General features: G+C 39.5%; 1 protein-coding gene across 1 annotated transcript; it reads left to right on the forward strand.

Moving 5' to 3' along the window:
* Nucleotides 1-9,057: 9,057 nt before the first annotated feature.
* LOC103697921 (putative calcium-binding protein CML22) lies at nucleotides 9,058-10,770 on the forward strand. The gene is made up of 3 exons (XM_088719814.2): nucleotides 9,058-9,960; nucleotides 10,115-10,317; nucleotides 10,422-10,770. The coding sequence occupies exons 1-3, from the start codon at nucleotides 9,885-9,887 to the stop codon at nucleotides 10,647-10,649; spliced, it is 507 nt and encodes a 168-aa protein (XP_088575940.2). The 5' UTR covers nucleotides 9,058-9,884; the 3' UTR covers nucleotides 10,650-10,770.
* Nucleotides 10,771-13,877: the final 3,107 nt, after the last annotated feature.

Raw genomic sequence — 13,877 nt, forward strand, 5'->3', positions numbered from 1 at the left:
AGCTGGCACGGGTGCTTGGATGCTAGGCCACGGGATGCTGTGGGATCGACGAAGATGGAAGATGTTCTAAGATGGGAGCTGGGAGACACCAAGTTCCATCCAATCAGTCATCTAAAAAAAAAAATGGTGTGATATGTAATTTGGCTTGTAGACGGACGGACTGAGTTTGTCACGGATCATCTGTTCTGACTGGAGGTCAAGTGCAAGTCTTTCAAGTCATGTCACCCAGCACCTCATAGTTATGATATGGCCAAATTAGATTTGCCCAAAATTCTTTCCCAAAAGCATAGAAAAATTGGACCCGAACCCCGACTCGGACACGACTCGGACCCGACCCGGACCCAACTCGGACCCGACCTGATCTTCAACCAGGTCGGATCTGGGAAGGAATCCTTCTGAAGTCAAATTTGTACTCAATGGGCATTTTATCATTAATTTATAATAATCTGTGTCAAATCCAAATATAATATTAATCTAGTAAATTTATTATTATCGTTAGCAATAACACTAATTTTGGTGATATGTAGTTCACACTTTTGTGCTCTCATCACACCCCCCAGCCAGCTTATTGCTAGTCTCTAGCAATTAACAAGCAAATGATAAAATGAGGGCACAAAAAGATGTAGTCTAACTTATGACTTTTTTCTTTTTTTTTTTCTTTTTTTTAATAAATTGAAGCTAAATACACAAACTAATATTTGTACCTATTTTCGTAGGGAGTCACGATTGCACTTAGCACGTGCAACAAGCCTTTAAACCCCTAGGTTACCCTAGTGGATGAGTGTTGTCTCGTGAGGGTTGGCTGTGAAGTTACCCACAAACTTCATCAGTCAGGGATTTCCAATCTTTAACTCAAAATTTGAACAAGTATTATTGTATGAACTTAGAATTGCAAGGACAATACAGACTTATTGCTATCATATTTAAGCAAACTCTAACTCAAGTTTCATTACACCCTATCTATCTGCTAACAAGTCAAGAATGTAGTGAGGTGCAAGATAATATCATATAAATGAGTGGCTTTCACTTACTTCCAACATGATCACTCCAATTTTCAAGACTTTCTAGAGTTAAATGGTAATGAACACCCCAATTTTTATTATTATTATTATTATTATTATTTTTATCAGACTGAATGCTAAGAAGAATGACTTGTGCAATATTTAGCCTTATTAAGCTTTCTAGCTGACCCATGTAGCGAGTGTTAAACCAATGACTCCCGATCCAGATGGCTCAGGGCACTAGGTGTAGAGACACCCTAACAGACTTAAAAACTCAAGTTAACTAGGCTTCAAGGCCAAATTAGTCACTCAGAGTTTAATCTCAATCATCCTCATCTTTTTACACGAACACTCGCTGCTTGCCAGGCAAGAGGCCCAGTTACTCAGTGAGAAGACTTAAAATAAACTCATTATTTTTATTTTATTTTATCTTTCTTTTTTTTTCTTTTTTTTTGATTAGAGTATTCATCACACATATAATTTTAAATTATTCCGAAGATTAAAAGTATTCATATTAGTTTCAAGTATGCATACCCCACTATTCATGTGCTTACGTGTTGGTGCTAAATCATCTTGTAACATGTTAGCAGAAGATAGGTGGGACGAAAACTCAAGCTAGAACTGCTATCATATTCCTTAACTCAAAGCTATTGTCAAAGCAATTCCTAGTTTGTACAGCCAAAAAGATTAGAGTTTGAGTTAAAAATTTGAACCCCTTTTTTTAAAAAAAATTTAATTTTAATTTTTTTTTGGCATAAAAAATCAAAAATATTCTCACCCCCATACCTAAATCTAACATTGTCCTCAATGTTAAAGAAGATTTAAAGCAGTAATAGGACAGAGGAGAAGTTACCTGATATGGGTGGGTAAAGTGACAATTGGGGCCAAAAACCTCCAAACCTGCATGTTAGTAAATTTTTTTTAAAAAAATAATTATTTATTTTTATTTTTATTTATTTTTTATATAATATTTATATGTTGGGTTGCCTCCTAAGAGCGCTAAGTTTTATGTCTTCAGCCAGACAGAATGTGGATTCATTTTTTTTTTTCAACCATTATCTAAGAAAGGTTTTGGAAGAGTCCGAGGAAGAATAGTCGGCTGAATAGAATTAGGGAGCGCATGCTCGACCCCTTCCTCGGAATGGGCAAGGTAAGCCTCTAGAGGGTCCTTATTATAAGTTTGTAAGAAAGTCTCCTGAACCAGACTTTCAATCATATCAACTTCGTTGATTTCTTTATCGTCTGGTGGTTGTTTACTTATGTTGAAGACATTAAGCTCGACTTTCATGTTGCCAAAAGATAACTTCAGCATCCCATTTCGACAGTTGATCACAGCATTTGCTGTGGCTAAGAAAGGTCTACCTAAAATTATAGGTGTGTGACTGTCTGGATATATTGCAGGTTCAGTCTCAAGGATAACGAAGTCCACAGGATAGTAAAACTCGTTTACTTTCACTATTACATCCTCTACAATCTCCTTGGGGTACTTCACCGTCCTATCTGCTAAGGAAAGGGTAATATTTGTGGGCTTTAATTTTTTCAAACCTAACTTTTGGTACACATAGTAGAGAAGTGGGTTCACACTGGCTCCTAAATCTAATAGGGCTCTCTGAATGATCGTCTCTCCTATTTTTATTTCAATGGTGAGGCAACCAAGGTCTTTGAATTTCGGGGCAATCTGTTGTTGAATGAGAAATGAGGCTTGTGCAGCCATAACAGCTTGCCTAGGAATACTAGTTTTTTTTTTGACCGTGGTGAGGTCTTTCAAGAATTTTGTATAGGAGGAAATTTGTCTTATGGCATCGAGAAAAGGTATATTTATTTGAACAGTTTTAAAGACTTCCATTATTTCATCAAAGTTAGATTGTTTCTTGGAGTCCTGAAGTCTACTGGGAAAGGAAACCTTAGGTTTGTATGTTTCTATGGGTTCTTCCTTTTTGTCTGATTTATCCTGTTCTTGACCCTTCTTCTGAATAGGGTTCTTATCGGATTCATTTTTATTTTCTTTTTCATGTTCAGGAAGTTGGACTTTATTGTCCACTTGCTTGCCAGACCTTAAAGTGGTAATTGCTTGAACTTCATAGGTCGGATTTTCATTAGAATCGATTTGATACTGACCTCTCTGACCTTGATTTTGTTGTCTACTAGGGTTAGGCACTGGTTGACTAGGTAGTTCACCTTTCTTTCTATCCCCTAGAGAGTTTGCTATTTTGCTTAGACTAACCTCAAGTTTTGCAATCGCTTGCGCATGGAATTGGTTAGTCTGGGCTTGGGCTGTATTGGTCTATTGTTGTTGCTTGATAAAATCTTGTTGTTGTTTCATCATATTAGCCATCATGGTTTCTAATTGTGAAGGTTGATGTGGGATAGGGGCATTATAAGGAGGTACAGATGGAACCAATGGTTGGTTCATTTGTAATGGACCTATCCTGGAAAAGTTGTTCTGAAAACCTGGTAGACCACCTTGATGCTGAATAGGTTCGTTCTGCTTATATGAGAAATTTGGATGGAACCTATTATCAGGGTGGTAAACTGGGCTAAATGAATTGGGAGTGGGCTAAATGAATTGGGAGTGGGCTTCTTGAAGGCACTATATAAATTTAGAGCATTTACTTGCTCGGCCTTTATGGTGGGCAGATTAGGGCAGCACTCCACTAGATGCTCCAGACTGTTACACAAGACACACAAACTATATGACTCGTGATCCACTTTCATGACGGGATTTGACTCTTTGTATGAACTCCAACTAGTAGAAATAGTGAAAGCATCAAACTTTTTACCTAAGTTGTTCATTCCAGTCACCAGATTGGACATGACATTTTTTAGATCTGGGTCTGCTTTCATTTCATAATTACCTAGTTTTCTAGACCCGAACTCATCTCTATTTACTTCCTCACTATAGCTACTCCAATTTTGGGCGTTCTCAGCTAAGTCAACAAGAAATTCATAGGCTTGATCTGGGGTTTGGTTCATGAACCTACCCTTGTGCATAGACTCAATCATGTTTCTATATGCCGGAGTTAGTCCTTTATAAAAGAAGTGGACCAGATCAGCCTTATCAAGCCCATGGTGTGGGCATTTGATCAACAGATCATGGAATCTTTTCCAAAGTTGGAAAAATTCTTCCTCATATTTTCCTCTGAAGGTTCTTATGGCATCCTTAATTTTTTCTGTTTTAATCATGGGGTAAAATTTTGCCATGAACTTCTTAGATAGTTGTTCCCATGTTGTGATGGAATTTGGGGCTAGAGAATATAGCCATGCCGCGGCTTGATCCTCTAAGGTCATTGGGAACAATCTCAATTTTACACTTTCTTCATCTAAATTTTGATTTTTAAAAGCTTGACAAATTGTCATGAATTTATTTAGATGAATGTAGGGTTGTTCACTGTCAAACCCATGGAATTTGGGCAGTTGTTGCAGCACGAATTTCAAATTGGGTTGCATTATTTATTGGCAACACTATACATGTAGGTGGATTAGCAGATGCAGGAGCGAATAATTCATTCAGGGTTCTGATATGATCACCCATTGTAGAGATTGGTGGTTGATCACTAATTCGTCGGATGTGACGATAATTTTTTCCAACCTCTAGGTTAAATGGTGTTAACTTACCCCTTAATGATCTTTTACCATTCATACATTATCCACAACTTAATTAGACTCGACTCCTAAACGAAATCCTAAAAGATAAGAAGGGCTAGACCAAGATGACCACAATCAACACCACACAACAATTTGACCCTATTAGTCTTAGAATTAAGTGAGGTTTAGTAGCTCTTAAATCTAGTTGCACAGAGATTTTATCCGATTAAAAAAAAATTCCTAAAATTCTCTCTAGATTAGACAGCTCCTAATCTCCCTTTCAGATTAAGCTTGAGCTTACCAGTTAAGCAATTCAGTAATCAGTGAGCAGGAAAGTCCCGAGATGTGTGGTGGTGCCAGAAGGGATACACCGATACTACAATACCCGTAACAGTTCTCACTGTTGTAAAACTTTCCTAGACATCACCAATTACTAAATCCTCACTGGAGTGGCTTTCAGCCGCTTCTTTCCAAGAGCCTAATTGAGCTCGAAAACCCTAAGGCCAACGTCTAATTGATTTTAATTTAATTTGGCTTAGGATATGTATGCAAGGTGGTGATTTTTGGGCTAAGGACAGGTAATGACTTTCCGACCTTATCTTTTTAATGGGTTTTGCCCTTAAATTATTTTATGCAAATGCTTGATGCAGCAAATAATTAATGATTTTTTTAAAGTTTATGCAATGTCATTAGGTTGTACAGATTAAATGAGCAAGCAAATTTTTTTTTAAATTTACTATTTTCTTATTTTTTTTTATTTTTTATTATTTTTTTTAATTTTTATATAGCAATAACTTGAATGTAAACTAGACACAATCCTTATGTGTCAGTCAATCTCCGAATGCCCGTTGAATAAGCTCTGGAGATTACTCCGTGAGGAGTCCCAATAGAGGTATGATAACCTCGGGGGATTGCACCCTACCAATTACTAGCAAAAATAATAAATTTTTTTTAAAATTTTTTTTATTTATTTAATTTATTATTTTTTTAACTTTTTTTTTAAATTTAAATTTCAAATTTTGAATCTCAGAATTCAACTTTTGAATTTAAATTTTTGAATTTTTTTTTGAATTTTGGAAAAAAATTTTTATTTTTTTTAATTTTTTTTGAATTTTAATTTTTTTTTTACTTTTTATTTTTTAAAAAAAATTTAAATTTCGAATTTCAAATTTTAGAATTTAATAACTACGAAATTATTAACTAAAAATAATCAAAATAAGAAAAAATAAAAACTTACTACCGGAGTGCGTTCACTCCGGGCATCCAAAATTCGATTTGATCTTCGTGATCGTTCTTGCTTCTCGATTTGCCTTTCCGGCAACGGCGCTAAAATTTTGTTCGTCCGATTTCTGTTTACCTAAAAATATGCTAAACAAATTGTTATTAGAACCGACAAACAAAGTTTAAATTTAATTTACTCTTACCTGTTCTACTCGAAGAATAGTGGTCGTAAGAGGTCGATCCACAGGGAGGCGATTGGAGTTGCATAAAAATTAAAACGTTCGCTCGGATTTTAAATCGATTTTTGAATGATAAAAGGAAAACATTATTTTGAGGATGTTGATGGATTCTCTAGTCTACCGGAGAATTATTTTTAATTGAAATTAACTAGAAGACATGTACTTAGATTTAAAGAGCATTTATATATTTAACTAATCAAAGAAAAGCTTCGGCATAAATAAAACTCTCTATTAAACTAAAACTAAAAACCCCAAAACAACATGTCTCAAAATAAAACTCTTACTAAAAAAATACATTGCTCTCAATTAAACTAAAAAAAAATAGGAACAATATGATACTCAAAACAGAATCACTAATACACAAATTAAAAACATAACTTCTAAAAAAAAAAAGCAACTAAAACAATAAAAAAAAAATAAAGAAACGTAATGCTCTATTTTCAAATCTGAAAACAGAGCACTACTCTTCTGCCTCTTTCTTAGACCAAACCCGCCGACCACCTTCCACTCCCCCCTTCCTTCTCCTTCCCTCTTCCTCTCCTTAAATAAGTCGCCCACCCCTTGATGGACAGCGATGAATCCCTTGATGGAGGGGTAACGGATGCGTGATCGATGGGGATCCGATTGCTTGGGGGGTTGGGATTTGGAAACGGAAGGAGGAGCCGATCTCGGATGAGCTGCTGGGTGCTTGGATCACGCTGCTTGCAGACGCGGAGGCTTGAAGCGTGGGATGCATCACCGTTTTCAAAGGAGGCAGACTCGGACAATGCTGGGCGGATCGTGGAGATGGTGCTGGCTGAGGCGCTGGGCATTCGGAAAACGGGAACGTGCGAACGGCTGCGATGATGGCGTGATCCGTGGGAGGCTTGATCATGGGAACGTTGGAGGCCGCCGCGGGACCACTGGAGATGCGGACGGTGTGCAATGGGGCGCGATGCTGGGACTGCTGGGAACGTGATCGACGGGGTGCTGAAGAGGAAGGATGTTGATCGTGGCTGGGTGCTGGAACGCTGGGAGGAATCTCGGAGGAGGCGGACTCGGACGAGCGCGTGAGCTTCGTGGGATGCTAGGAGGGCGCCGATGATGAAGCGGAAGAGGAAGATGGATGCGTGATGCTGGGGATCCGACGAGAGCTGGCACAAGTGCTTGGATGCTAGGCCACGGGATGCTGTGGGATCGACGAAGATGGAAGATGTTCTGAGATGGGAGCTGGGAGACACCAAGTTCCGTCCAATCAGTCATCTAAAAAAAAAAATAGTGTGATATGTAATTTGGCTTGTAGACGGACGGACTGAGTTTGTCACGGATCATCTGTTCTGACTGGAGGTCAAGTGCAAGTCTTTCAAGTCATGTCACCCAGCACCTCATAGTTATGATATGGCCAAATTAGATTTGCCCAAAATTCTTTTCCAAAAGCATAGAAAAATTCGACCCGAACCCCGACTCGGACACGACTCGGACCCGATCCGGACCCAACTCGGACCCGACCCGATCTTCAACCGGGTCGGATCTGGAAAGAAATCCTTCTGAAGTCAAATTTGTACTCAATGCGCATTTTATCACTAATTTATGATAATCTGTGTCAAATCCAAATATAATATTAATCTAGTGAATTTATTATTATCGGTTAGCAATAACACTAATTTTGGTGACATGTAGGTCGCACTTTTATGCTCTCATCATTGAGTGAGCCGGAGATTAGCAGAGGCCATATGCTTTAATGGTTGAGTGGGCTGGAGATCAACAGAGATCATACGCATTAATTGTAGGCGGCGAAGTAGGGTATGGCCCTGACCGAGTTACAAAGGGATGTGACGATAGTAGGCGAGTGGAGAGATCGGGTTTTAAGAGTTGGACTCCCGAAAGAGATTTGGTTGTGATCGGCTGCTCTGATGGGGCGTCTCGAAAACTGGCGTCTGGTCGGACGCCGAGCCGGGCTAGTTGCCTTTAGGCCGGGCGCCTTTGGGCTAAGCGTTCGCTGATCGAGCGCCTTCTGGTCGGACGCCCGGTGGTCGGGCGCCTGCTAGTTGGGTGCCTTCTGGTCGGACGCCGAGCCGGGCTAGTTGCCTTTAGACCGGGCGCCTTCGGGTTAAGCGTTCGCTGATCGAGCGCCTTCTGGTCGGGCGCCCGCTGGTCGAGCGCCGTCTGGTCAGGCGTCCGCTGGTCGGGCGCCTTCGGGTTGTTCTAGGGTGACTTGGTTTTTCCCCTAATAGAAGCATACTATATTTTTCACACGTTCGTTAGATGCAATAAGAGATTTGCTAAGTTAGTCATAGATAGGGGTAATAGCATGAATGTGGTCTCTGAGGCTGCTATAGCTACATTGAACTTTAAGGTAGAGCCACACATCAAGCCTTTTAAAGTAGATTGGGTTAATAAGAAAACCTTGCATGTGATTGAGAGATGTTTAGCGCTCGTCAAAATGGGAGATTATGAGTATAAGGTGTATCATGATGCATTACCGATGGATGTGGCACATATTTTGTTATGACGCCCATAGCTTTACGACTTAGATATGACCCACCATGCATGGTAGGGAAGAACACTTATATGTGTAAGGCTCCATCTGATAGAGCTGTTAGTAGTAGAGCTTTTTGAAATAGAGTTTTTATAAAAAACTATTTGTTGTTTGGTAACTACATTTCAAAGTGCTATAAACTTTAATATGTGTTTGGTAAACAAACTGAGAAAGTACTTTTGGTATGACAAAATGACCAAAAAGGACATTGCATAGTTTTATACCATAGAGCACAATAAAATATAATATGTATTAATACATAAATATATGATATAGTATAATATTGCTGTAATTTAATATAATATTTTTATAATATAGTAATATAATATTGTATACTATAGCATAATAATATAACATAATTTGATATTATATAACATAAAATATCAATGTATTATGATATAATATAATATAATATTATATTTATAGTATAATACAATAATAAAGGTATAAAATATTATAATTATTAGCATAAATTAATTCTCCATCTTTACGATGACTATGGTATAATAGAAAGTCCTTATTGATCAGAACTACCATTTTTGGTCCAGAAATTCTGCTAATTGTAATTCTCGGTCCCTAATAGCGATTTTCATTTTTTAAAATTTCGAAGATACCCCCGCGATCACACCAAAATGGTGGTGGAGGGTTAAACTCCTTGCATAAGGGAAGTTGCAGAAGATGAAGAGGGTGAAGATGATGATGGCAGCCAACAAGCTCAGGGACTTGATGGATGACAGCAGCTTCTCCCTATTGAGGGAGGTATAGAGGGTGCGTAGTGAGAGCATTGTCATTGAACCATATCCCATCAGATAAAAATCACACAGATAAGAATCTGTTTAGCATGTATTATGTACAAATAGTTAAATAATGCTTGGAACACACTTTATATAGCCTAGCACACAATTAAGTCTTCTTGACACAAAGTTAAGTAAGCTTGGAACACAGTTAAGTACCTCTACCAGTTTTTTAAGCAAAACAAATCTGCCTCCCATCTAGAGTACAATGCTCTTTCGCATTACAATTCCTCTAAGCTTTGTTGAAGGAAGCCGATTTTCTATTTGTGACCGACATATGCGTATCAACATCTTTGTTCACTAAAATTCACATTAAGATTCCGCAAGTTACACGCTGAAGTACCTTCCTTCAGGATCTTTTCACCCATGTCCTGCATTGAGATCTTTCTTCTCTGATAAAGTGTGTGGTGCACTTGTCAACTGTAAGTCCCCAAACAAGTACAGAAGACAGAATCAAAAGCTTGAGAAGAAATTAATTGAAGCCATTAAGCAGAGATCTGCATCAAGAAAGCAACCTTTCAGGTCTATGAACAGCATAATCATGAGGTTCCCTCACTTCAAAGATGGGTTGGGAAATATGAAGGATGTATTTGAACAATACGGTGAGTCAGTAATCGTCTTTTCCTTGTTGGACCTCTGCATGTTAAGACATTGTGTAGTCAACATGAATTGGTTTGATTCTAGATAGACCATTTCATATTAAATTACTTACTACTATATCAAAATTTTAATAATGCCTGGTTGCATGTTTTACAGATGAGGACTCAAATGGAACAATTGATCGTGAAGAACTAAAGAAGTGCTTGAGTACACTTCAAGTGCATCTTACTGAGGAGGAGATAAATGGGCTTTACCACTACTGCGATGAGGATGGAAATGAGGGAATGCAATTCAATGAGTTCATTATTCTCCTTTGTCTTATCTATCTTCTGATGGAGCCTGCTTCTGCGACTGACAATGTATATAGAACACATTTGACTGCTTGATCCATTTTTCCTTACCGTACAAGCGGACAATGTTTGTGCCACGTGTGAGTTCATTTCATGTCTTGAAATGTCATCAGATGCCAAGAATTGGATCACCACAGCTTGAAGCTGCTTTTGATGCAATTGTGGATGCATTCCTATTTCTGGACAAAAATGGTGATGGCAAGCTAAAAAGGAAGGACATGATGCTGGCATTTAATGAAACGACTACAAAGGAGAAATCACCAAATCACATCACTTTGAGACGATTTAATGTCTCCTCTTTCATTTTTGTTGTTGTTCATGGAGACGGAGTTGTGCATTAACCCTTTATTTTCTCTATCAATGCAGAAGAAATGGACTGGAACAAGGATGGGAAGGTTAATTTCAAAGAATTCCTGTTTTCATTCTCAAAGTGGATTGGAATGGATAATGATGATCAGGAGTCCCTGGTGTGACGACGTGCCCTGCAAATTGTATCAGAATTGAGTTCTGAAAAAAATAGTAAAGTTGATGGTTGGACTGGCTGTCTGACATGTCAATGTCTGCTCTAGAATTTAACCATGCTTGTATACTTAACCGTGTCATATAAAAACGTAAACTAATTATGAGCATTCCATATGAGTTTGTGTCATGAAAGTTCATTGAATGATATTTGCACTGTCACATGCACTTTTATTTTGTACTTCCGATAAGGAGGATATGGTAGATACCCACATACAGGTTTTAATTTGATTTGGCTTGGTTATTGAACTAGTCCAGCTGAACTATGTCTGAACTTTGATTAGGCTAGCCATTGAAATGTCAAAATTTTTTGAGTTCAGTCAAATAGAGCTGTTGTATTTTTCCATGAGTCTTGATGGGGAAAACATTGGACACCTCGACCTCGGGCTAGATCTACTGCATTGATCTTAGATATAAACCGAGGAGAACAACTTCGGCCCCAGCCGAGCAGCCAGCCAACTGAGCTGAGCGACTTCGATCCCGACTGAAGAGGAGCCATTGGTCGAGAAAAACAATCAACACGTGCTAACAAAGACTGACAGTCCTAGCAACCGATAGCTCTAGCAGCCTGTAGTCGTGGCAGCATCATGGTCAGCACCCACCGACGCTACTCGCCGCCCACGCAAACTAGATCGCACACCATGGTTGTACTACCGGCCTTTATTTGGCAATCATTGCATGCCACATCAGGTTAGGTAACGACAAAGTAAACTCTCCTATATAAAGGGGTAGCCCAAGGGAGCTAAGATATGCAACATATAATATATACGATATTACTCACAGAATCACCTTCTATTGAAATCCTCTCCCTTCCATATTGTTACCTCATTATTCTAGCTTAAGAATCGGAGGCTCCCCATCAAGCAGGCTAACTCCAAAAGAGCCCAGCAGCCGATGCGTCAACTGGCCTGCTCAGCTCACCTCCAGCCATGGTATACTGAACCGGCCTATACCGGACATATCCGGTCCCTAATCAGTCTGATACAGTAGTAGAAAACAGTTCCGAAAGGGGCCGAAACCAAGCAGTACAAAGGCATACCAGAGCGAACTAGATCGGTTCGCATTGGTACAAGTACAGTACCGCATTATACCGGTCGAACCAAACCGGTTTGCACCGGTATGCAGGTGCACGGGGAAGAGCATCAGTGCGTGGAGCAGTGCGCCCGCATGCGAGGAAAGGCTGATGGAGGGTAGCTTTCGGCCCCGAGCCACCGCACCAAATTCTCACCTCGTGCTTCTTGTGCGCACCTTATTAAGTTGCTGATTTGGGCCGATGCGGGTAACGCCGGTTGATATTTGCCTCTTCAGAATGCCGTGGAGAACAAGTCAAAGGGTGGGTCTACTGGGTGCAGCTTGGCCCGACCCTTGGCTTGTTGGAAACACTTGACACTGTTAGATATATGCCCTAGAAACCAATATGGCTGACACCTTATTAATTCTGGAATATAGTTTTGTACTTGACTTTATTATTATTGAATAATAAAAGGCATCTTTTTATTCATATTGTTTATGTGTCTATGAATCGTCCAAGAAATTAATAAGATGATGATGTATATTCTCAAGAGTTGAGAATTTGAGCCATGTATCATTAGTGATTAATTTCTAAATGCTCCTGATCGATGGATCATCACGAGGACGGTGATTGATCCGATGAGATCAGTGCATACATCGCTTTCCTTATGGATGGACGAGACTCGAGTCCACGGTGTAGGGACACTGAAGTGATAGTGCAGGTGCTTGTTAGAGAATAAGGGTACTGAGCGTGAACAAGATAAAAAGTTACTTGGACGTCTATCCACTCGTCAGTGACTTGCTTGATGTTCCAGTAGTGTGACCAATCCTTTGACTTGCCGTACTTCGGCTACTTACAGTGAGGTTATTGTAGTTTGACTGCACGTATACATGGTCTCTAGAGATACGGATCCTTGTAGTGTAGATTGGCTGCAGTAGGTTCATTGTAGGAGTAGGGTATGCATCTATATGGAATCTATCAACCTTGATAGATGAGGAGAGATCCTATGTGATTTATAAGACTGAGTTTGTAAGACCTCGGCTAGGGCAGTATGCATAGTGGAGAAAGAGTTTTCCACTCTCGAACTTAAAGTCGAATAAATCTTGACACATGATAGACGATGGGGTTTGACGAGTTGTCCAAGACCTCCATCCTGTAGGGATCCATGATAGAAACACTGTATCATACAATAACTGCACCTAAAGGTTCATCATTCCATTTTGCTGGGTAGCTACTACATGCTGCTAGGTGTCACTGATGGATGGTGGGACTCACAGGGATTATCTCGATGGCCGATAATTCCTGGTGAGTTGAGTAGGAATTGTTCCAACCCATTGAAAAGAGTTTTTCAATGATATTGTGATAGAGATCGCAATATATCTAACTACCAAATATAATAGAACCTATGGGGTCACATACATTAGAGGTATTGACCGATCCGATGCTTGTTAGAGAATAAGGGTACTGAGCGTGAACAAGATAAAAAGTTACTTGGACGTCTATCCACTCGTCAGTGACTTGCTTGATGTTCCAGTAGTGTAACCAGTCCTTTGACTTGCCGTACTTCGGCTACTTACAGTGAGGTTATTGTAGTTTGACTGCACGTATACATGGTCTCTAGACATACGGATCCTTGTAGTGTAGATTGGCTGCAGTAGGTTCACTGTAGGAGTAGGGTATGCATCTATATGGAATCTATCAACCTTGATAGAAGAGGAGAGATCCTATGTGATTTATAAGATTGAGTTTGTAAGACCTCGGCTAGGGCAGTATGCATAGTGGAGAAAGAGTTTTCCACTCTCGAACTTAAAGTCGAATAAATCTTGACATATGATAGACGATGGGGTTTGATAAGTTGTCCAAGACCTCCGTCCTGTAGGGATCCACGATAGAAACACTATATCATACAATAACTGCACCTAAAGGTTCATCATTCCATTTTGCTGGGTAGCTACTACATGCTGCTAGGTGTCACTGATGGATGGTGGGACTCACAGGGACTATCTCGATGGCCGATAATTTCTGGTGAGTTGAGGAG

This window comes from Phoenix dactylifera, chromosome 4 (assembly GCF_051530095.1).
Source record: "Phoenix dactylifera cultivar Ajwa chromosome 4, Ajwa_hap1_PhDact_Kaust_v1.1, whole genome shotgun sequence".
NCBI lineage: Eukaryota > Viridiplantae > Streptophyta > Magnoliopsida > Arecales > Arecaceae > Phoenix > Phoenix dactylifera.

What these genes read in the sequence shown, in the direction of transcription:
- LOC103697921 (XM_088719814.2), top strand. Translation starts at nt 9,885, where the DNA reads ATGAACAGCATAATCATGAGGTTCCCTCACTTCAAAGATGGGTTGGGA. An exon ending in GGATGTATTTGAACAATACG is followed by an intron (nt 9,961 to 10,114) that starts GTGAGTCAGTAA and finishes CATGTTTTACAG; the next exon opens with ATGAGGACTCAAATGGAACA. An exon ending in CTGCTTCTGCGACTGACAAT is followed by an intron (nt 10,318 to 10,421) that starts GTATATAGAACA and finishes AAATGTCATCAG; the next exon opens with ATGCCAAGAATTGGATCACC.